The sequence below is a fragment of the Bos indicus genome, chromosome 16 (assembly GCF_029378745.1).
Source record: "Bos indicus isolate NIAB-ARS_2022 breed Sahiwal x Tharparkar chromosome 16, NIAB-ARS_B.indTharparkar_mat_pri_1.0, whole genome shotgun sequence".
NCBI lineage: Eukaryota > Metazoa > Chordata > Mammalia > Artiodactyla > Bovidae > Bos > Bos indicus.
Window position 1 is genome coordinate 58,162,020 of NC_091775.1, and position 24,833 is coordinate 58,186,852.

A 24,833-nucleotide genomic window follows, 5' to 3' on the forward strand; every position below is an offset into this window, starting at 1 on the left:
TCAGTTAGGAATTTAAATATAAAACCATTTTCAAGGTTATTTTAGCATGCTACTGAGAATATAGGATTTTGTCTTTGGTTTTCCCATATTTTGTACTATTATGAAATGACTTTGACATGTTAAAATGCTTAGTTAGCATACTATGGTTCTAAAATTGCTAATAAAAAGTTATTTTTTAGTTATCCTGCATGGCTTACACTTTCCAAGTTCTAAATAGGTAGCTATATTTTTACTTGTTTTTCCTCTCCAGCATGCATTTTAATCATAGGAAAACTGTAACTCCTATGTTTTCTTTTAAGGGTCAAAGTTTGAGCCTAACTGTCATTTGAGCCTAACTTTCATTCTTTGTAGCTATTCTTTATAGCTGTGAGGTAATGTCATTATTTTCAAATCTACAGAAAATGTTTTAACTCATGTCTAAAAAGGGATTTTTAACATATCAAGTTGCAAAGGTAAAAGAAGTTAAATAACAAAGCTTAAAAAAAAAACAAACACAACTCCTGAAAACTCAAATGCTTTCAAATATTTAAATAAAATTTTAAGCCTGATGTGCTTTCACAAAAATGGGGACAAAAATGTCAAGAATCAATAACAGTAAAGAAACATTATGTAAAACACACAAAATAATATACCTCTCTCTTATTTCTTCTTGCAACCTTGAGGAATTCCATAAGGATCTGTAGTTGGGCTGCATGTGATTCCTATAATAGAAAATTATAATTGTTCTTTTAAAATACAACTTTGAATTCAAAGTCTTCTTTAACACCACAGCATAATCAGTATGAAGCAACTTTATTCATCCATTTAAGTTAGTCTCATTTCTATTTTGTCAGTTTCCTACTTGCTAATTGGTATTTTTAAAAGCAAGCCATTACAGGCTTCCCTAGTCACTCAGTGGTAAAGAATCCTCCTGCCAATGCCAGAGACACGGGTTCAATTCCTGGTCCAGGAAGATCCCACATGCCATGGAGCCACTAAGCCTGAGCATCACAGCTACTGAGCCACAACTATTTAGCCCACACACAATAGAGCCCATCACCGTGACAAGAAAAGTCACCATAATGAGAAGCCCTCAGACCACAACTAGAGGTAGCCCTTACTAGCCAGTCAAAATTTGAAGCATCACTGAGGTATCATACATACTACAAAAAAGCATGGCCAGTTTGGCTTGCAGGATCTTAGTGCCCAGACCAGGGACTACTCAGCCCCTTGGCAGTGAAAGCAGAGTCCTAACCACTGACAGGCAGGAACTCCCCACTTCACTCTGAATGAACTGAAACTAGCTCAAGCAACAAGTGAGCTCCAACTCAGCTAAATTCCTGATCAGACCAAAGACGTCAACCTCTTATCCTTGCTTCCTGACAAATGAAAAGACAAGACCATTCAGGAAGAAAGTATTAACCAGTTTAGTCTATATATACTGCTCTGGAATATAGAACATCTAAGACATAATTTTAAAATTACAAGACATGAAAAGAAGTAGGAAAGTCAAGAGACATAAACAGGCTAAAAGAATATATTATTCTTTAATATTATTTAATATTTTTATATTATTTAATATATTATTAAAGAAAAGAAAAATGGACATGAGTAAAAAAACAGACAATTAGAAAATAACTGAAAAATCAAAGTGCAAAGAAATGAAGAATACAGTCTGAAATAAAAAAAATTAAAACAAAATAACTTCAGATAAAGTTAGGAACAGATGGACAGAGCAGACGAAAGAAGTAACGAATTCAGACAGGTCAAAAAAAAAAAAAAAAAGAAGCACCAGAAAAATGTGGGATAATATGAAAAATAAAACATATAATTGAAACCCTAAGGAAAAGCAGACAGTACAGGGCTGAATAATGTTCACATGTTCAACAAACAGATCCTCTTGTTCTGTGAAACACAACCAGAATAAATATTTTTTAAATGAAACCAAGGAATACCATAGTCAAACTATTGAAAACCAATGTCAAAAAGAACATCTTAAGAGCAGCTAAAAAGGATACACTATCTTAAGGGGAAGAACAGTAAGAATGACTGAAAACTTCATCAGAATCAAAGAAGCAAACAGAAAATGAAAATATACCAATAAGGTGCTAAAAGAAAAACAAAAAACTAGACTTCTATGAAGATCAAACCTATCAGCTCTACAAGAAACAGAAAAGAAATCATACAGACAAAAGGAAAATGACTCAGACGGAACCTCAGGTTTACAAGAGAAAATAAAGACATCTCAAAGGGTAAATATATTGGTTCAAAAGGGTCCTTTTCTATCCTTTTTTGCAACATATCTTCAAAAGACTAGTGACTTTTCAAAGCAAACATAGGTGGAGTTTATAACATTTATAATTTGAATCACAAAAGGCAGGAGCTTGGTAAATTGAAATACTATGAGATCTTATATTTTCCAGAAAATGACATATAGTTGACCCTTAAACAACACAGGTTAGAACTACACGGGTCCATTTATGCACAGCATTTTTTCAATAAATACAAACTATAGTACCACATGATCCACAGTTGGCTGAATGCACAGATGGTGAACTATGGATGTGGTGGGCAGATTATAAAGTTAGATTCAGATTTTCAAATTCACAGGGGTCAGCATGTCTACTTACTGCATTGCTTAAACATCAACCGTGTATTTAATGTTGATTTGAATAACAATGTCCTGGAACTGTTATACTATAAATTCAAGGTTGATTGTGAAAAGTAAAAGAGGAATTCTATAATCTTTAGAGAAACCACTAGAAATATAATAATTGTAAGCAACATGCAAAAAGCAGAGAGGATAATATGCTAAAATGAAATCCTGGAAACACAATGCTCTCTAAAGAAAGCAAGAAAGAAGAAACAGGAAATAAGGAAAATATGGAAAACCAGAAAAATACAAATGTGGTGAGCTCAAACCTAGCCACACCAATGATCATATCACATTTAAATGAACTTAAACACTTGAATTAATGAGCTTATTCAGTTCAGTCGCTCAGTCGTGTCCGACTCTTTGCGACCCCATGAATCGCAGCATGCCAGGCCTCCCTGTCCATCACCAACTCCCGGAGTTCACTCAAACTCACGTCCATCGAGTCGGTGATGCCATGCATCCATCTCATCCTCTGTCGTCCCCTTCTCCTCCTGCCCCCAATCCCTCCCAGCATCAGACTCTTTTCCAGTGAGTCAACTCTTCGCATGAGGTGGCCAAAGTACTGGAGTTTCAGTCCTTCCAAAGAAATCCCAGGGTTGATCTCCTTCAGAATGGACTGGCTGGATCTCCTTGCAGTCCAAGGGACTCTCAAGAGTCTTCTCCAACACCACAGTTGAAAAGCATCAATTCTTCGGTGCTCAGCTTTCTTCACAGTCCAACTCTCATATCCATACATGACCACTGGAAAAACCATAGCCGTGACTTAGACGGACCTTTGTTGGCAAAATAATGTCTCTGCTTTTCAATATGCTATCTAGGTTGGTCATAACTTTCCTTCCAAGGAGTAGGCGTCTTTTAATTTGATGGCTGCAGTCACCATCTGCAGTGATTTTGGAGCCCCAAAAAATAAAGTCTGACACTGTTTCCACTGTTTCCCCATCTCTTTCCCATGAAGTGATGGGACCGGATGCCATGATCTTAGTTTTCTGAATGTTGAGCTTTAAGCCAACTTTTTCACTCTCCTCTTTCATTTTCATCAAGAGGCTTTTTAGTTCCTCTTCACTTTCTGCCATAAGGGTGGTGTCATCTGCATATCTGAGGTTATTGATATTTCTCCTGGCAATCTTGATTCCAGCTTGTGCTTCTTCCAGCTCAGCATTTCTCATGATGTACTCTGCATATAAGTTAAATAATTCAACTACATACAGTAAAGAGACACACTTTTATTTTTGTATTTTTTTTACTATATAAAAAGCTTTTTTAGAATACAAATTTATTTTAATTGGAGGCTAATTACTTTACAATATTGTATTGGTTTCGCATACATTAACATGAATCCGCCATGAGTGTACCTGTGTTCCCCATCCTGAACCCCCCTCCCACGTCCCTCCCCATCCCATCCATCTGGTTCATCCCAGTGCACCAGCCCCGAGCACCCTGTATCATGCATCAATCCTGGACTGGTGATTAGTTTCACATATGATAATATACATGTTTCAATGCCATTCTCCCAAATCATGCCACCCTCGTCCTCTCCCAAGAGTCCAAAAGACTGTTCTATACATCTGAAGAGACACATTTTTAAAACATTAAGGCAACAATAAAACAGAGGTACAAAGATACAGAAGAATATATCACAGAAATGCTAGTCATAACTAAACTACTTAAGCTATATTATCAATAACATAAGAAAATATAAAAACAGACTTCAGAACAAGGTGTATTTCCAGCATTAAATGTATACAATCCATAGTAACAAAGGAGATGATACATCCAGAAAACATCACAATCCTAAACATGTATGTACCTAATAATGAGCTTCAAAATACATGATCCAAGAATCATAGAAACCAATGAAAAATAAATAATCAAAAATACTTCTAAAAAATCCCTGGCAACCCACTCCAGTATTATTGCCTGGAGAATCCCACCGACAGAGGAGCCTAGTGGGCTACAGTCCACAGGGTTGCAGAGTTGGACACGACTGAAATGACTTAGCACACATCAATAACCAATGCAGCAAGGAAAAAATAAATATCTGAATAAGAGTTCCAAAGAATAGCAAAGAGAGATTAGAAAGCCTTCTTCAGCGATCAATACAAAAAAATAGAAGAAAATAATAGAACACGAAAGACTAGAGATCTCTTCAAGAAAATTAGGGATACCAAGGGAACATTTCATGCAAAGATGGGCTCAATAAAGGACAGAAATAGTGTGGACCTAACAGAAGCAGAAGATACTAAGAAGAGGTGGCAAGAATACATAGAAGAACTATATAAAAAAAACCTTCACAACCCAGATAATCACGATGGTGTGATCACTCACCTAGAGCCAGACATCCAGGAATGGGAAGTCAAGTGGGCCTTAGAAAGCATCACTACGAACAAAGCTAGTGGAGGTGATGGAATTCCAGGTGAGCTATTTCAAATCCTAAAAGATGATGATGTCAAGGTTCTGCACTCAATATGCCAGCAAATTTGGAAAACTCAGCAGTGGCCACAGGACTGGAAAAGGTCAGTTTTCATTCCAATCCCAAAGAAAGGCAATGCCAAAGAATGCTCAAACTACCGCACAATTGCACTCATCTCATATACCCATAAAGTAATGCTCAAAATTCTCCAAGCCAGGCTTCAGCAGTACGTGAACCATGAACTTCCAGATGTTCAAGCTGGTTTTAGAAAAGGCAGAGGAACCAGAGATCAAATTGCCAACATCTGCTGGATCATTAAAACAGCAAGAGAGTTCCAGAAAAACATCTATTTCTGCTTTATTAACTATACCAAAGCCTTCAACTGTGTGGATCACAATAAACTGTGGAACATTCTTCAAGAGATGGGAATACCAGACCACCTGACCTGCCTCTCAAGAAACCTGTATGCAGGTCAGGAAGCAATAGTTAGAACTGGACATGGAACAACAGACTGGCTCCAAATAGGAAAAGGAGTATTTCAAGGCTGTATACTGTCATCCTGTTTATTTAACTTATATGCACAGTACATCAAGAGAAACACTGGGTTGCATGAAGCACAAACTGGAATCAAGACTGCCAGGAGAAATATCAAAAACTTGAGATGTGCAGATGACACCATCGTTATAGCAGAAAGTGAAGAAGAACTAAAGAGCCTCTTGGTGAAAGTGAAAGAGGAGAGTGAAAAAGCTGGCTTAAAGCTCAACATTCAGAAAACTAAGATCATGGCATCTGGCTCCATCACTTCATGGCAAACAGATGGGAAACAGTGGAAACAGTGGCTGACTTTATTTTTTGGAGCTCCAAAATCACTGCAGATGGTGATTGCAGCCATGAAATTAAAAGACGCTTACTCCTTAGAAGCAAAGTTATGACCAACCTAGACAGCATATTAAAAAGCAGAGACATTACTTTGTCAACAAAGGTCTGTCTAGTCAAGGCTATGGTTTTTCCAGTAGTCATGTATGGACGTGAGAGTTGGACTATAAAGAAAGCTGAGCACAGAAGAATTGACGCTTTCAAACTGTGGTGTTGGAAAAGAGTCTTGAGAGTGCCTTGGACTGGAAAGAGATCCAACCAGTCCATCCCAAAGGAGATCAGTCCTGGGTGTTCATTGGAGGGACTGATGTTGAAGCTGAAACTCCAATACTTTGGCCACCTGATGCGAAGAACTGACTCATTTGAAAAGACCCTGATGTTGGGAAAGACTGAAGGCAGAAGGGGATGACAGAGGATGAGATGGCTAGATGGAATCACCAACTCAATGGACATGAGTTTGGGTAAACTCCAGGAGTTGGTGATGGACAGGGAGACCTGGCATGCTGCGGTTCATGGGGTCGCAAAGAGTCAGACACGACTGAGCGACTGAACTGAACTTAATATTAACAAACGCTACATTCACAAAGCACAACAGGTAACACACTGTTTTTAAATGAAGGTGAACATTTAACAAAACATAGACCTTATACTGAGCTATAATAAAATCCCAATAAATTTCAATGGACCAAAAGCAAGCGAATTGAACTTACAGGCCTAAAATGCAGTGAGAAAGATAAGAATTCCTATTTCAAACAACAAAACATCAGGCTAGTTATATGAATGGAAGCATTTCAGACAAAGGACCAGAAATAATACATTATCCCAGGAGCTAGGTGGAAAAAACCTCGAAATACACAGGCATCAGGAGGAATACTCTGAAAAAGACTGCCTCGCAGTGAGGCAAAATTAGCTAGACAAAAATCTATTATAGTAGTCTCCCTACTACTACTACTACTAAGTCACTTCAGTCATGTCCGACTCTGTGTGACCCCATAGACGGCGGGCCCACCAGGCTCCCCTGTCCCTGGGATTCTCCAGGCAAGAACACTGGAGTGGGTTGCCATTTCCTTCTCCAATGCATGAAAGTGAAAAGTGAAAGTGAAGTCGCTCAGTCGTGTCCAACCCTCAGCGACCCCATGGACTGCAGCCCACCAGGCTCCTCCGTCCATGGGATTTTCCAGGCAAGAGTACTGGAGTGGGGTGCCATTGCCTTCTCCGATAGTTCTCCCTAACAGAACTTAAAACACAAGCTTTAAGAGAATCAAGCTATTTTGAAAATACTTAACTACATGCCAGAACAAAGCTTAGGAATGTGTAAAGGAATACAAAATTAACAATATTAAACATGGTAAAATGTACAATTTCTGGCATCCAATCACAAAATTAGTAAGCATGCAAATAAGGAAATGCTGCCCAAAATAAGGCAGGGGGTGGGGTAGAGGGAGGAGGGTGGAATCCATCACTTAAAACAGAAACAACAATGTCACAAATAATAGAATAAGGAAACACAGTCATAAAAAAGTCCTACAAGTTAGGACAAAGCATAAGGAGAGACAATGGAATATAGAAAAAAGCAGTGAACTTGACAACAGAAATAGAAACTATACAAGATGAACGAGATGGGGTAAAAGATAAAACATAAGCAAGCAGAGCTCTTTAGCCATGAGCTGTGACACAACTTCAGTCAGCCTAAGAGATGCGTAATGGGAGTTCCCAAAGTAGAAAAGGTGACAGAAAAGTATTTGAAGAAATAATAACTGAAATTTTTCCAAATCTGGTGGAAACTATATCACCATCCAAGAATCTCAAAGAACCTCAAGAAGAAGAAACATGAAGGTAAAAAAAAAAAAAACTATACCAAGGTATATACCAAAGTCAAAATACTTAAAAGTATAAAAAGAGCATACACTGAGAGAAATACAGTTCATTTCGAGGATTAAGACTTCTCATCTGAAACAATGCAAGACACTGGATGATGGAACAACATCCCTAAAATACTGAAAGAAAAATATTAAATCTATAATTCTATACTTATTTGGAAGTCCCTTTCAGATACAAAGGATAAATAAAGACATTCTCAGATATAAATGGTGAAAGAATTTATCACCAGCAGATCTACACTAAAGAAAGAATAAAGGCTGTCTTCCAGGCAGAAGGAAAGTTACTGATGGAATTCAAAAGAATGAATGAAAGAGTGAAGTGAATGGAAAACAAAAGAATGAAGTACACCTGAAATGATCAATATATGGGCATATATAGAACTTTTAAAATATATCCATAGAGTATAATTTACTATTCAAATTAATAAATTTATTAGGGAGTTATGACATACACAGAAGTAAAACAATTGACAAAAACAGTACAAAGGCTGAGAGAGAAGAAATTTAAGTATATTGGTGTAAGGTTCTTATACTACCAATGAAGTCAGATAATATTACTTAAAGGTACAACATAATGTAATGTAATATAATGTATAATTATCTTAAAAACCCAAAAGCAATCACTAAGAAACCAAACAAAATGTTATATCTGACAAATAAAAGTCAACAAGGCAAAATAAAATCATAAAAAATACTAAATCTAAAATCATATAAACCACTGTCTGACCGTGATACAATTCAAATGAAATTCAATTATCAAAATACCATTTGACAAAGTAGCAATATTCAAAACACACACACACACTTCTTACAAATCAATAAAAAAAGACAATCTATTAGAAAAACTGGTATAGGCTATGAATAAGCAATTCAAATAAGAAACCAAGACAGTCAAACAAATGAAGAAACTGTCCTCACTAGTAATTAAAGAAATACAAAATATACAAAACAACAGAACACACACACACACACACACACAAGCATTTGGCAACTATCAAACCAGCAGAAACTAAAAAACAGTATCAAAGGTTGATATGGTACAAACTCACAGAAGAGCAGTTCAGCAACATTTAATACAGTTAAAATGTACATGTAAACCCTATGAATAGCAATTACACTTCTGAAATCACTTTAGTATTTATATATGAGCACAAGAAGACATGAATAACAACACTCAATGCATTGCTGACAATCATAAATACAGAATAACTTAAATGTCCATCAACAGGGAAATAGAAATGTTCATGCAATGGATAACTATAGAGAAGTTAAACAAACTAGATCTATATTCATCAGTGGAAACCTCAAAAAGTAAACAAAAAAGGCATATGTCAAAGGATAAACACAGTCTGAAACTTCTAAATCATACAAACAACACTATATATGATTGTAGATACAAGTATATATTTTATTAAAAAAGGGTTATACACACTTCAGAAGGATCCTTGCAAACTTCATATGGTGATTACTCTGGGAGAACAGAATGAGAAGAGAGGGTGTTAAATATTAAAAAAAAAACACGTAATTCTCAAAAGGCAGATCTAATAAAAAGTGTTACTATTTATTAAAACTAAAAAAGGATAAGTTAAAAGTTGCATTATTTACTGCATTTTTCTGTATGTTGGAAACATTCATCAAGTTTCAGTTCAGTTGCTGAGTTGTGTCCGATTCTCTGCGACACCATGGACTACAGCATCCCAGGCTTTCCTGCCCATCACCAACTCCCGGAGCTTGCTTAAACTCATGTCCATTGAGTCGGTGATGCTATCCAACCATCTCATCCTCTGTCATCCCCTTCTCCTCCTGCCTTCAATCTTTCCTAGCAACAGGGTCTTTCCTAAGGAGGCACTTCTTCGCATCAGGTGGCCAAAGTATGGGAAATTTACTATCACCATCAGTCCTTCCAATGAATATTCAGGATTGATTTCCTTTAGGATTGACTGGTTTGATCTCCTTGCTGTCCAAGGGACTCAAAAGTCTTCTCCAGCACCACAATTCAAAAGCATCAATTCTTTGGCACTCAGCTTTCTTTATGGTCCAACTCTCACATTCATACATGACTACTGGAAAAACCATAGCTTTGACTACACAGACCTTTGTCGATAAAGCAATGTCTATGCTTTTTAATATGCTCTCGAGGCTGGTCATAGCTTTTCTTCTCTCTTAAATGAGCAAGTGTCTTTTAATTTCATACCTGCAGACACCGTTTGCAGTGATTTTGGAGCCCAAGAAAATAAAATCTCACTGTTTTCATTATTTCCCCATCTATCTACCAGGACGTGATGGGACTGGATGCCATGATCTTAGTTCTCTGAATGAGTTTTAAGCCAGCTTTTTCACTCTCCTCTTTCACTTTCATCAAGAGGCTCTTCAGTTCCTCTTCACTTTCTACAATAACAGTGGTATCATCTGCATATCTGAGGTTATTGATATTTCTCCCAGCAATCTTGATTCCAGCTTGTGGTTCATCCAGCCCGGCATTTCACATGATGTACTCTGCATGTAAGTTAAATAAGCAGGGTGATGAAACACAGCCTTGACGTACTCCTTTCCCAATTTGGAAACAGTTTGTTGTTCCATGTCTGGTTCTACTGTTGTTTCTTGACCTGCATACAGATTTCTCAGGAGGTAGGTAAGATGGTCTGGTATTCCCATCTCTTTAAGAGTGTTCCACAGATTGTCATGATCCACATAGTCAAAGGCTTTGGCATAGTCAGTAAAGAAGTAGATGTTTTTCTGGAATTCTCTTGCTTTTCTATGATCCAACGGATGTTGGCAATTTGATCTCTGGTTTCTTTGCCGCTTCTAAATCCAGCTTGAACATCTGCAAGTTCTCAGTTCATGTACTGTTAAGCCCAGCTTGGAGAATTTTGAGCATTAATTTGCTGGCATATGGAGATTATTGCAATTGTGCAGTAGTTCGAACATGCTTTGGCACTGCCTTGGGATTGAAATGAAAACTGACCTTTTCCAGTCCTGGGGCCACTGTTGAGCTTTTCAAATTTGCTGGCATATTGGGTGTAGCACTTTCACAGCATCATCTTTTAGGATTTGAAATAGCTCAAGTGGAATTCCATCACCTCCACTAGCTTTGTTTGTAGTGATGCTTCCTAAGGTCCATTTGACTTCACACTCCAGGATATCTGGCTCTAGTGAGTGATCACACCATCATAGTTATATGGGTCATTAAGATCCTTTTTGTGTGACAGCACACAAGCACAGTGGCTGCGTTTGTATAGTTCTTCTGTATATTCTTGCCACCTCTGCTTAATATCTTCTGCTTCTGTTAGGTCCCTACCATTTCTGTCCTTTACTGAGCCCATCTTTGCATGAAATGTTCCCTTGGTATCTCTAATTTTCTTGAAAAGATCTCTAGTCTTTCGTGTTCTATTGTTTTCCTCTATTTCTTTGCACTGATCACTGAGGAAGGCTTTCTTATCTCTCCATGCCCTTCTTTGGAACTCTGCATTCAGATAAACATAGCTTTCCTTTTCTCCTTTGCCTTTTGCTTCTCTTCTTTTCTCAGCTATTTGTAAGGCCTCCTCAGACAAGTCTGCCTTTCTGCGTTTATTTTTCTTGGAGATGGTTTTGATCACCACCTCCTATACAAATCACAGAACTCCATCCATAGTTCTTCAGGCACTCCATCAGATTTAATACCTTTAATCTATTCGCCACTTCCACTGTATAATCATAAGGCATCTGATTTAGGTCATACCTGAATGGCCTAGTGGTTTTCCCACTTTCTTCAATTTAAGTCTGAATTGGCAACAAGGAGTTCATGATCTGAGCCACAGTCAGCTCCTAGTCTTGTTTTTGCTGACTGTATAGAGCTTCTCCAATTTTGGCTGCAAAGAATATAATCAATCTGATTTTGGTATTGACCATATGGTGATGTCTGTGTGTAGAGTCGTCTCTTGTGTTATTGGAAGAGGGTGTTTGCTATGACCAGTGCGTTCTCTTGGCAAAACTGTATTAGCCTTTGCCCTGCTTCATCTTGTATACTGAGGTCAAACTTGCCTGTTAATCTTGGTATCTCTTGACTTCCTACTTTTGCATTCTAATCCCCTATAATGAAAAAGACATGTTTTTTTTGGTGTTAGTTCTAGAAGGTCATGTAGGTCTTCATAGAACCATTCAACCTCAGATTCTTCAGCATTAGTGGTTGGGGCAAAGACTTGGTTACTGTGCTATTGAATAGTTTGCCTTGGAAACAAATAGAGATCATTCTGTCATTTTTGAGATTGCACCCAAGTACTACATTTTGGACTCTTTTGTTGACTATGAGAGCTACTCCATTTCTTCTAAGGAATTCTTGCCCACAGTAGTAGATATAAAGGTCATCTGAATTAAATTCCCCCATTCCGGTCCATTTTAGTTCACAGATTCCTAAAATGTCGATGTTCACTCTTGCCATCTCCTGTTTAACCACTTTGCTTTTACCTTGATTCATGCACCTAACATTCTAGGTTCCTATGCAAATATTATTCTTTATAGCACTGGACTTTACTTCTATGACCAGTCACATCTATAGGTGGGAGTTGTTTTTGCTTTGGCTTCGTCTCTTCATTCCTTCTGGAACTATTTCTCCACTCTTCTCCAGTAGCATATTGAGCACCTACCGACCTGGGAAGTTCATCTTTCAGTATCATACCTTTTCACCTTTTCCTACTGTTCATGGGGTTCTCAAGGCAAGAATACTGAAGTGGTTTGTCATTCCCTTCTCCAGGGGACCACATTTTGTCAGACCTCTCCACCATGACCTGTCCATCTTGGGTGGCCCTACACGGCAAAGCTCACAGTTTTACTGAGTTAGACAAGGCTGTGATCCATGTGATCAGTTTGGTTAGTTTTCTGTGATTGTTAGAATGCAAAGTAAAACAAGAAAACAATAATGTAAAAATGCTGTAATACCTATGATACCTTTGTTTCTGAACTGCCTCCCTCTTCAAAAAGATCTGAGTTCTAAAACTAAGATACCAGTATTTCTTCAGTTCTAAGAGACGAAAGCACACAAAGATTAATACTGACAAGTCAAATGGGGAATAAGGTTAACAGTTCTCACATTCAGTATGAAACTTGTCTATCTTCAGTACAGAAGCCCCCACACACCCTTAAATGTGCCTGTAACTTCTAGTGTTCTCTTAGGTCAATGGCTATAATTATACACGAAGGGATCAGAGATTCCAATTGCTCCTTAGTCAGATTCTGAACAAATTACTCTGCTTCCAACCTTTACTCTATGAGGTATTTCGTGCTCCCAAACCCAAGGAAGGCCTTTTTTCCATAATCTAAATAGGGTTGGTTCCTACCAATTCCCTACCGCCGGCTCAATTTTCTCAGATCTAATCTATCACTTTTCATCCATCTACTTTATAGCTTAAAAAAGTATACTGTCTCTTCTCCCATTCTTTTGCCTTTTAAAAATCACTTTACTGTCATTTTAATGACATTAAGGGGGCAAGATAACTATATATATTCAGTCTATCATTAAAAAGTATTTTTATATCATTTACCACTATGTGAAAATATTTATTAATTTAGTTTATCTCCTCAGCTATTGTGCCCTGTTCCCCTCAACACAACATACAGAGCAGAATTCTGTCTTTTCCACTACCTTTAACACAGCATCTAGCACACAGTAGATGCTAATAGAAAACTATGTTAAAAAGCACAGAAGAGTTTTGGCAACAATTTCTGGGATATGACACCTAAAGCAAAAGCAACAAAACAAAAAACAAGTACAACTATATCAAATGTACAAGCTTCTGCAAACCAAAGACATGGTCAACAAAATGAAAAGGCAACCAAGAGAATGGGTGAAAATACTTACAGATCATATATCTGATAAGAGGTTAATATAAAAAATACTGTACATAAAGAATTAATATAATTCAATAGCAATTAAAAAAAAAAACCCAAATAATAAAATTTTTAAATGGGCAAGGGATTTTCCAAAGAAGATATTCAAATAATCAACAAGTATATGAAAAGGCGTTCAACATCACAAATCATTAGGGAAATACAGGTCAAAACCACAAGAAGACGTCACTTCACACTAGTCAGAATGGTCACCGTCAGAAGGACAAGAAAGAACACATGAGGGTGAGGATGTGGAGAAAAAGGAACCCTTGTGCCCTGCTGGTAGGAAAGTAAACTGGTATAGCCACTATGGAAAACAGAATGGAGGTTCCTCAAAAAAATTAAGAATGAAACTATCACGTGATCCAACAATCCCACTTCTGGGTATATATCCAAAGGAAATTAAACCACTATGTCAGAGAAACACCTACACTGTCACGTCCAATGCAGCATTACTTATAACTGCCAGGATATGTTGATAACCTAAGTGTCCATCAGCGCATGACTGGATAAAGATGTGGTGTGAAAGTGAAGGTCGCTCAGTCGTGTTAGACTCTCTGAGACCCCATGAACTATACAGTCCATGGAATTCTCCAGGCCAGAATACTGGAGTGGGTAGCCCTTCCCTTTTCCAGGGGATCTTCCCAATCCAGGGATTGAAACCAGATCTCCTGCATTACAGGCAGATTCTTCATCAGCTGAGCCACAAGGATGGTATATGTACATATAACAAAATGCTATTCAGCCACAAAAAGGAAGGTAATTCTGCCATTTGTGACAACATGGATAGACCTCATGAGCAGTATAATGAAATAAGTCAGAAAGAGAGACAAGCACCATATGATCTCACATACATATGAATCTTAAAAGAACACACAAAAAACACCAAGCTTACAGAAAAAGATCAGATGTGTGGTTACCAAAAGCAGGGAACAGGGGAAATTGAATAAAGGTCAAAAAGTACAATTTCCACAACCTAAATGTCCACTAACAGAGCAATGGATAAAGAAGAGGTGATAATACACACAATGGAATATTACCCGGCCACAGAAAGGAACAAGATGGAGTCATCTGTGGAGACATGGATGGACCTAGGATGTCATACGAAGTAAAGTTTAAGTCAGAAAGAGAAAAGCAAATATCGAATATTAAAACATATACATGGAATCTGGAAAAATAGTATAGATGATCTTATCTGCAAAGCAGAAATAAAGACATAGATGTAGGGAACAAATATATGGATACCAAGGGTGAAGGGAGACGGGGAGAAATTGGGAGAATGGAATTGACACATATACACTATTGATACTATGTTTAAAACAGGTAACTAGAACTTCCTTAATGGCTTAGAGATAAAGAATCCATCAACCAATGCAGGAGACATGGGTTTGATCCCTGATCCAGGAGGATCCCACATGCTGCAGAGCAACTTGGCCACAACTATTGAGCCTGTGCTCCGGAGTCCAGGAACCGTGACTTCTAAAGTCCGTGTGCCCCACAGTCCATGCTCTACGAGAGAAGCCATCACAATGAGAAGCCCTCTCACTGCAAGGCCCCACTCACCACAACTAGAGAAAAGCCTGGACAGCAATGAAGACCCAGCACAGCCAAAAGCAGATAAATGAAATTATATTAAAAATGTTTAAATAAATAAAACAGATAACTGTGAGAATGTACTGTATAGTACAGGCAACTCTACTTAATGCGCTATGGTGACCGGAATGGGAATGAAGTCCAAAAGGGAGGGGTTATATGAATATGTGTAGCTGATTCATTTTGCTGTACAGCAGAAACGAATACAACATTATAAAGCAACTATACTCCAATAAAAATAGTTTTAAAAAAATAAAAAGGGAAAAAACAAACAAAAAAGTACAAACTTACAATTTTAAGATAAGTAACGAGGATACAATGTATAACAAGATAACTATAGCTAACACTGCTGCTGCTAAGTCGCTTCAGTCGCGTGACCCCATAGGTGGAAGCCCACCAGGTTTCCCCTTCCCTGGGATTCTCCAGGCAAGAACACTGGAGTGGGCTGCCATTTCCTTCTTCAATGCATGAAAGTGAAAAGTGAAAGGGAAGTTGCTCAGTCGTGTCTGACTCTTAGCGACCCCATGGACTACAGCCTACCAGGCTCCTCTATCCATGGGATTTTCCAGGCGAGAGTACTGGAGTGGGGTGCCATTGCCTTCTCCAATAGTTAACAGTAGTGGATGGTATATCTGAAAGTTGCTAAGCAAGTAAATCCTAAAAAAGCTCTCATCATGAAAAAAAAAAAACCTTTTCTTTTATCTACATGAGATGATGTTAACTAAATTTATTGTGATCATCATTTTACAATATATGTGTGTCAAGTCATTATGCTATACACCTTAAACTTATGCAGTGCTATACATCAATTTTGGCTTCCCAGGTGGCACCAGTGGTAAAGAATCCTCCTGCCAATGCAGGAGACACGGGTTCAACCTCTGGGTAGGGAAGATCCCCTGAGGACAGGAATGGCAACCCACTCTGGTATTTCTCACCTATAAAATCCCATGGACAAAGGAGCCTGACAGGCTACAGTCCATGGGGTCCCAAAGAATCAGACACGACTGAACAACTAAGCAATGAGCAATGATATATCAGTTACATCTCAACAAATCTGAAAGAAAGAAAAGCAAATAAAAGATAAAGCCATCCCACTTTCCCCGCCCCCACAGAAAAAAACCACCGGAGAAACTCCCACCATGAAAAAAGACACAACAGGGAGCCTCGTTTTAGTCGGCTCAACCTCAACTACTCCTTTCTTCCACTAAGAGATTCCCATTCTACTCAGTTTCATCCAGATCTAAGCTATGTTAATCAGAATCAATCCACAGAATTTCTTAAAAATCAAGTTGAGAGGCTCTTTTTCTTCTTTTATCAAAAAACATAAATTCACAAGTACAGGTAACCACATTATCTCCCATGGGATAAAAATCCAATAAAAGAAAATCAAACCTGTCCCAAAGAAACAGTCATGAGAAGTAAAACAGAAACTCTCCTGACAACATTCAAATGCCTGATTTCATTTCCTTATATTCACCAAAGAAGTGATGGTTCCAATGTTCCTAACGCTTGCTTGTTAAGCTGTTCCTTTTTATGTGTGTGAGCTTCTCACTCCCTTATTCTGTCAATTTATATCCCCTTTGTGTTCAAAGTAGTTAAGGGTGGCTATCTGCTTATACTAACGTATACAGTCTTTATTCAAATGGAGCATACTCAATTCCTAACTAATACATACAAATTCTCATTTTATATGTTTTACATTTATTTACCTGAAATAAATGTAACTTTTCACTTATTTAGATTCCATTATATGAAAACAGGACATAATTTTGTTTCAGTTCCCATCTTTCTAAATGCCCTTAGCTAAGCCATCGACTACTGCTACTGTTAACCCACACCCGCTGGAAGGATTTTATGTAAATTAAAATAATCCCTATTTTCTCCTCCAAATCCCACATGTGAAGAGGTGAAGATTCATTAGAAGAAAAAAGATCAATAATAATTGTTCCCTGTTAAAATGAAGCTGTACTTTCTCATGATCTGAACACTCAGCTTTTGTTAATAAAAACTGGACACTGCAAGTAAGTTGTATTATAAGAATTTGTTCTTTCTTTCAATTGAAAAAGGGATATAAGTGATAGTTTACAGATAACTCCTACTGAATAAAACTGGACTGACTAACACTACCCTATTATTTTAAATATTTTTATATCTTTTTAAAATAAAAATTTTCAAGTTCAGGGGCCACTTACTGCTTCCAGTTGTTTCTTCTTCTGCACTAGTAACTCCAGCATGAGGTTGACATTGGCCAAATCAAGGTTATCTTGGTCAGTTCCCAACAAATCCTGAAATATTTGCCACCTGTGGCCATTCTAAAAACAAAGAAGAAACCCAACTTAACAAAACTGTTTTAGAGAATCAAAAACAAATGCTTGCTATTTTCTAATGTTTATTACATATCAAAAATAAACTATAATGTTCCAACCTATTCCTTCCCAGCTAGTGGCTCCCCAATGCCTTCTAATTATAATTTAATCACTATTTCTCCCTTAAATACATTTAAATAATATGAAAGGCACATTCAAGATATGTCAAGTCATCTTCTCCAAAGGTATAATTCCCTTCAAAACAAGTGCCCAGATTTTAATTACCTGTCTAACCATCTCTTCCACTTTGTATTTGGTAAGGTAATAATTTAAGTTCACTTGCTTCAGTAATTTGGGGTTAATCCTCTTAAATTGAGAATTTTCTCAAATGACCACCCATAGTTTCATCCTGCCATATAATTCTTTAAATGCAATGTGTTACAAGCCAACTGACTCAGTATTACCCCACCAGACCTTTCAAAAGGATAAATTCTAGACAATTCAGACCAAAGAAAGCTGTTTATTGAATAGGATAATCCTAGATCTCCTTTAAGAAAAACCAGTAATATGCTAAGCTTGCATACCCAATTAGTATTAAACCAATGAACAAAGCAAAATGAAATGTATTAAAAAGAGTAATAAAAGAGTTGAAACATACGGTGCTACTCACTGAGTGGTCCAATTTGAACCTCTTTTCCTCAAATCTTTGCTTCTGTTTGAGAATGAGCTCATTCACTGAAAACAAAAACAAAACAAAAAGCACAAATAATCTGTATTTTTATTATTTATATTTATCCATCTAACTTCTATTTAAATGGATTCTATTTAACTTTAAAAAGTCTCAAATCTCAGGAAAAAAAAATGCTAAGCAGAATATGCTTTTTTTTTTTGAAATTAACAGTTTTGCCACAGCTACTACTACAACTACCACTATTATTACCATTACTATTACTGCAGAAGGAAAATTCTTCAGAATATGTACTTTCTCTTACATGTGTCAGTGATGACACTATAGCATTTGGAAACAGTTCTTGACTCTAAGAGACCATTCCACACTCTACAGGGTAACTGGCAGATTCTATGAGGGAGGCACTAAAGGTTTTCATTTGTTGTTCTTTTTGCTTGTGACTTTTCTATCTAAAAGCCATTCTAACCCTTTTTAAAAAAATAAGAACATGAGGGGCTTCCCTGGCCCTCCAGTGGTTAAAACTCCACACTTTCCCTGCAGGGGGCGCCAGCTTGATCCCCGATTGGGGAACTAAGATTCCACACAGAGCTCAGTGTGGTCAAAAAATTAATACAAATAAATAAAAATAATAAATAAAGAAAAATAAGAATATTATTTTCTCCCAAATGTCAGAATGCCAACTGTCATATACTTTCAGAGAGGCTAGATCCCTCCCTGGCCCTACAGAATGATGCTTGACTTAACCTAAATCCATCTAGTCATATCCTCTTGACAGTGACTGACAAAATGGCTAACTACTGAGACCTCGTTTTGCCCAATAAGGGTATGCTGTCTTTCAGAAGAGAAGGCTTGAACGAGTTCTCTGTCTGCCTTCGTCTAGGGATGGTACCTGGAATCACGCTGAGCCACCCTGCAGCTCTCGTGAGGGGAGCTAGCCAAAGGCCCAACACACCGCTGGGGAAGGCAGGCCGGAAAGACGGAAGAGCTGATCATACCACTGAGATGTCAAATTAACTCAATCTGGAGATTCTTTCTGTGTAAATCAATACATTTCCCTTGATGTTCCAGCCACTTTTAATAGATTTTTCATCTTTAACACACAACTGATTAAAAAAAAAAAAACTGATAAAAGAAAAGAGCAACTAGCACTAAGCTCGTTTAATGTACTAGTCTTTAATTTATAGACATTATCCTATGGGTTATTCTTTGCATTCTAGAGATGAGGAAATACTAGAAAGAGCACAAGACAGTTACTCATGGTGACATATAATACCAGACAAAGCTAGGATATAAACCTATCTAATACTTCCCACCATACCACAATTTACTAAAAATATTTTCTAAAAAATCAGATACCAGGCCCACACTAGAAACAAAGGTTTAAAGATAAGACTCAACCTAAGTAAGACTTAGAGACACAAGCAACTAAGAACAAGCAGACAAACACATACAATTCATCAGTTATGATATGACCATCAGGACCACCACTGACGTGGATTTAAAAAGAACACAGGACAAGGAGTTATTAAAATGTTAACGAGTAGACTTTCACAAAGAAGGTAACATTAGAACTGGGCAATAATAAGCACACAGAGACTCACTACACAGGAAAAGAAGTGGAAAAGAATTCAAATAAGGGTGTGTGAGAAACTCCCTGGTGATCCAGTGGTTAGGACCCACTGCCATGGGTCTGCACTCAATCCCTAGTCAGGGAACCAATGTCCACCAAGCCACATGGTGTGCCCCCAAAATGGGGTAGGGTGGGGGTGGGAGGGAGTAGAAGGGTAAAATCTCAAGAAATCTCATTTAACACTGGCCATGAATGTTCCAAACCCTTAACTGTAATTCTCTGGATCCTTATAATAACCATAGTACTAAGAACAAATAATGCCTTTCTCAGATGTCCTTGGTAGTCCAGTAGTTAAGAGTCCACTGTGCAGTGCAGGGGACACAGGTTTGATCCTTGGTCAGGGAGCTAAGTTCCCACATGCCATGGGGCAATTGAGCCCACATGCCACAACCAGAAAAGACTACATGTTGCAATGAAGAGCCCACACTCCATCACAAGGACAGCACAGCCAAAAACAAACAAACAAAATGCCTTTCTACTGCTAAAGATTTCATTCTAGCAACTGTCATTTTAGAGGCAAGATAGCAAAGTAAAAGCACGTAATTGAGTCAGGACCGAATCCCAATTCCACCGTTTACTGGGGCTGTTGAACTTTACACAAGTTACTTGCCTTCTCTGTGCCTTAGTTCCCCCACGGAAGGAATGCAGATGACAACTACTACCTGTGTCATAGGACTGAGAATGTATCAAGTGCCTGGAAAAGTACTTGGCAGTAGTAAAGACATTACATGTGTTGGTGACTTTTTTAAAGCAGAGATTTTAAATTTTGCATGTATGTTGTCTTTTACATTAAAGAGTAAGAAGGTCATTCATTAGAGAGGTAAGACCATTCAATTTACAAATTTTATCCACAGAGAACACTAGAAAACAGATTGCTGGTGTGGGGGGGGCGGTGGTAGGGGCAGAGGGGTGCTGGAGGTGGATCACGCATCACGGAAGGACAAGGAGAGCTGGAGTAAGCCCTCGTAGGAGTGCAGGAGAGCCACTGCAGAGGTTGGAGGAGACACACCCCCTGGCCCTGCATGAGCCTCCCAGCAACAGGAGTGAAAGACAGCCCAGTTCCCGCAATCCCCAGACTCACTTGCCCACAGGCCCGCTCTGTAATTTCATGTTCTCAGTCACAAGCTTCAACACTGCTTCCCAGTCCTCGCTGGTGGCCTGGAACAGCTTCAGGCTAAACAGGGGACCTAACAGGTCCCCATTCCTGAACACACTGGGACAAAGAGCAGCCTGGTAAGGGGAAGGGTCCCCAGAACTCCCTACAAGTGAGAGGAAGAAGCCTCTTGATGAAAGTGAAAGAGGAGAGTAAAAAAGCTGGCTTAAAACTCAACATTCAAAAATGAAGACCATGGCATCTGGCCCTATCACCTCATGGCAAATAGATGGGGAAACAATGGAAACAGTGACAGACTGTATTTTCCTGGGCTCCAAAATCACTGCAGATGGTGACCACAGCCATGAAATTAAAAGACGCTTGCTCCTTGGAAGAAAAGCTATGACAAACCTAGACAGAATATTAAAAATCAGAGACGTTACTTTGCCAACAAAGGTCCATCTAGTCAAAGGTATGGTTTTTCCAGTAGTCATGGATGGATGTGAGAGTTGGACCATAAAGAAGGCTGAGTGCCAAAGAATTGATGCTTTTGAACTGTGGTGCTGGAGAAGACTCTTGAGAGTCCCTTGGACTGCAAGGAGATCAAACCAGTCCATCCTAAAGGAAATCGGTCCTGAATATTCATCAGAAGGACTAATGCTGAAGTTGAAGCTCCAATACTTTGGCCACCTGATGCGAAGAACTAACTCACTGGAAAACCCCCTGATGCTGGGAAAGATTGAAGGCAGGAGGAGAAGGGGATGACAGAGGATGAGATGGTTGGATGGCATCACTGACTCGATGGACATGAGTTTGAGCAAACTCCAGGAGCTGGTGATGGACAGGGAAACCTGGCATGCTACAGTCCATGGGGTCACAAAGAGCCAGGACATGACTGAGCAACTGACCTGAACTAAAGAGCAAAGAGGATAGAAAGGCAAAAAGTGAGAGTTATGCCCCTTTTGGGGGAAGGGGGAAGGAAAGAAGAAAGATAGAGGAAGAAGAAAAAGGAGGAACTGTAGTGTAGGGCTCAGGGCATGCAAGGAAAAAATCGAAATACCTGTCTTGACAAAAAAATGCATGAGTCTAAAGACCAGAAAACCAAATCTACTTGTGTTTGGAGTGTATGACTTCCAATTCTTTGCTCTCATTAAAACTGAAGAAAGAAGTGGATTTGTTCATGATTATGGCAGGTAAAAAAAAAATTTTGTTTTTTTTACTAAATGAGTGCTTCTGTTTTTGAAGCATGTAATTCAGAAGGAGGTCAAAGAAATAAGTGACAGTGCTGGAACAAAGTTCCTTCCATCCCCATCAGAGTATTTACGTAAGCCGAGTTTCTCATGACTTACCCTTTTCAAAATAAAAAGGAAAAGTCTTAAACTTACACAATGTTATATGTCAATTATATCCCAATTTTTTTAAAAAACTGTGATGATCCTAAATAAATTAAGAAAATATACATGAAACGGAATCCCTGTCCTAGTAATAACTATCAGTGGCAATGGAACTGATTGAGAAGAACATCATCACACATTAAGCACTTTCAATAAATTTCTGTCTAATATTTTACAAAATTTGTAGATATTTATTTGATCAAATGCATGTCAAATAATTACAAATCAGGAAAACCACACTCAAAAGTTCAAAAGAATCTTCAAAGTCTGTAATTTCTATTTTCTGTTACAGAAAAGTACGACAGATAAATCAGTAAGAATTTCAAGCATGTGTGTATATGTGTGTGTGTGTATTTTTTTGGCCACTTTGCGCAGCATGTGGGATCCTAATTTCCCAACCAATGATTGAACCTGTGCCCCCTGCATTGGAAGCATGGAGTCTTAACCAGGGAACTGCCAGGGAAGTCCCAAAAATACATAATGACAAAATTATGTGGGCAATTTTCAATTTGTGCCCATAACTGCCCACTTCTCTTAAGCAGAAGTTCAAAGGGACAAAATACAAAATTTCTCATTGTTTTTTTGAAACTATGGTAAGTATCAAATCACTATACTATTCAGTTTCCACTAGATACATTTTAAAAAGAGATAAAAGCTTATTTTTAAATAACCATATTTATAATACTTTTTAAACTATATTCTTTACAAGCACTAAAACTTACAAAGAAAAAATTTGGATGCTAATTTAAATATGGCATCAATGTGGGAAGTACATCATTTTTCAGAATTTTTATGTGTCATCCAAGCAAAAAGGTTTGAAGATCTTTCTGAAAATGTGTAGCCCTCTAGCCCTCTAGCCATGACTCAAGTAAATGTAAAGCATTAAAAGCGAAGGATCCTTATCTATCAATAAAAATATTAGAATACTTCAGAATCATATAACTTACACTTATTTTACGATGCTCAAGAAGAAATCTGATATTACTTTTAGAAGGCTCAACATTTTTCTAGTCCAGCGAAGAACTACAGGCATTATACAAATCATGTAATCTCAAACTAAATCAATGGGAATAAAATGTGTTTTTTTCAGTACAGAAAAAACAAGTGATATATCACTTTCAGAAACAGATCTCAGTAGCTTCCTGAGTGCATAGGAACCTAAGGATTTGACTGTCACTGTATAAAGGTAAAGACTGGAAAGGGTGACAGGCAGTGAAACAGAATAAATGTATCAGGATGACATGTTATTTCTACAGCTGACATAAATACTCATATGGAAGCTGCATTATATCCAAGACTTCAAATCTGGGCATAAAATACTTAACACTTAAATTACCTAAAACCAAAATTCTTTACCCATATAAAGAGAAGATTAAAAACTAGATCATAATGAAGATAATGTCTAGCTAAGGAAAACAGTAATTATGACTTCACTATTCACTGAATGTATACATTTGAGAATATATAAACTATGAAATTACATCTTAGTGTTAATATTTTCACACTCCTTCCGTATGGTATTCTCACTCTATTTAGAAATTTACGTAAGAGAATTTCTAACTTATAGTTTCATTAAGGAATACTGCCTGAAATTTTTGGTAAATACCAAAATCTTAAGATCACTGATTTCCTTGCTGTACTTAACCATTCCAAAAGAAGGAGTAGCTTTCTGAAGTTATAAGAACTCAAAGAGAAGTGATTCTAAAACTCACAAACTAGCATCAATCCATGTTCGTAAGTTCAAGGACAAAGGCGTCTGCTTTGCAGGACTTCAGTTTCCCTAACTCAGCTCATGAAGTCCAGTCCCACAGAGCATCATATCAATTAGTATTTCTTCTTTTCCTAAGTTCATTCTCCTAGTTTGTTATAAGATTTTATCTATCTAGAAGAGCTTGGTATTTCAACAGAAAATCATCAAAATATTTTCTTCAGGGTTCCTTTCTGCTATGCAATCATCCAATGATTTATTTTCCTTTATGAAAAGACATTGGAGTGCAATGAAGAATGAAAGAGAAGAAAGGGTTGAAGTCAATGGAATTTTAGAACAGAAATAAAAAAGGAAAGCCATGGCTAAACAGGTTCCATGTCATGATTTAATATTATAAAACACCAAACAAATCAAAGTGCAACTGAAGCACAGGGAGGTCAGAATCTATATATCCTTACCTCCAAGTATGTTACACTTTAGAAAGAATTATCCTCTCTGATATACATAACCAATAGTGCCCTACTTCCTGCCGATCCACACCTGAAAATTAATCTTCATTCACAAAAACTCAAGCTGAAGACTTTCCACACTACCTAAGGCTTTTAAACAAGCAGAATTTCTAGATTTTTCATAACTGGTCTCTGACTAGGTATTATTCCCAACTACTTACCATTTACCTTAAGGTTCCCTATTTGTATCTGTCTTCTCCAGTCACCATTCCTCCCTTAAATGTTCCATATTCACGTCTTGCTTTTCCC

The 24,833-nt window shown here is 37.7% G+C and overlaps 1 protein-coding gene across 6 annotated transcripts in view; it reads right to left on the bottom strand.

The window, feature by feature from the left end:
* Nucleotides 1–24,833, bottom strand: part of COP1 (COP1 E3 ubiquitin ligase) — a 224,807-nt gene that overhangs the window by 162,906 nt on the left and 37,068 nt on the right. For 3 of the 6 annotated variants that reach the window (XM_070768484.1, XM_070768485.1, XM_070768486.1), the window contains exons 4-6: nucleotides 18,221–18,297; nucleotides 17,449–17,568; nucleotides 633–701 (exon numbers count right to left, since the gene is read on the bottom strand). In XM_070768484.1, coding sequence (XP_070624585.1) covers nucleotides 633–701; nucleotides 17,449–17,568; nucleotides 18,221–18,297 — 266 coding nt within the window. The remainder of the gene's footprint in view (nucleotides 1–632; nucleotides 702–17,448; nucleotides 17,569–18,220; nucleotides 18,298–24,833) is intronic. The other 3 variants (XM_070768481.1, XM_070768483.1, XM_070768482.1) reach the window with 3 other exon arrangements.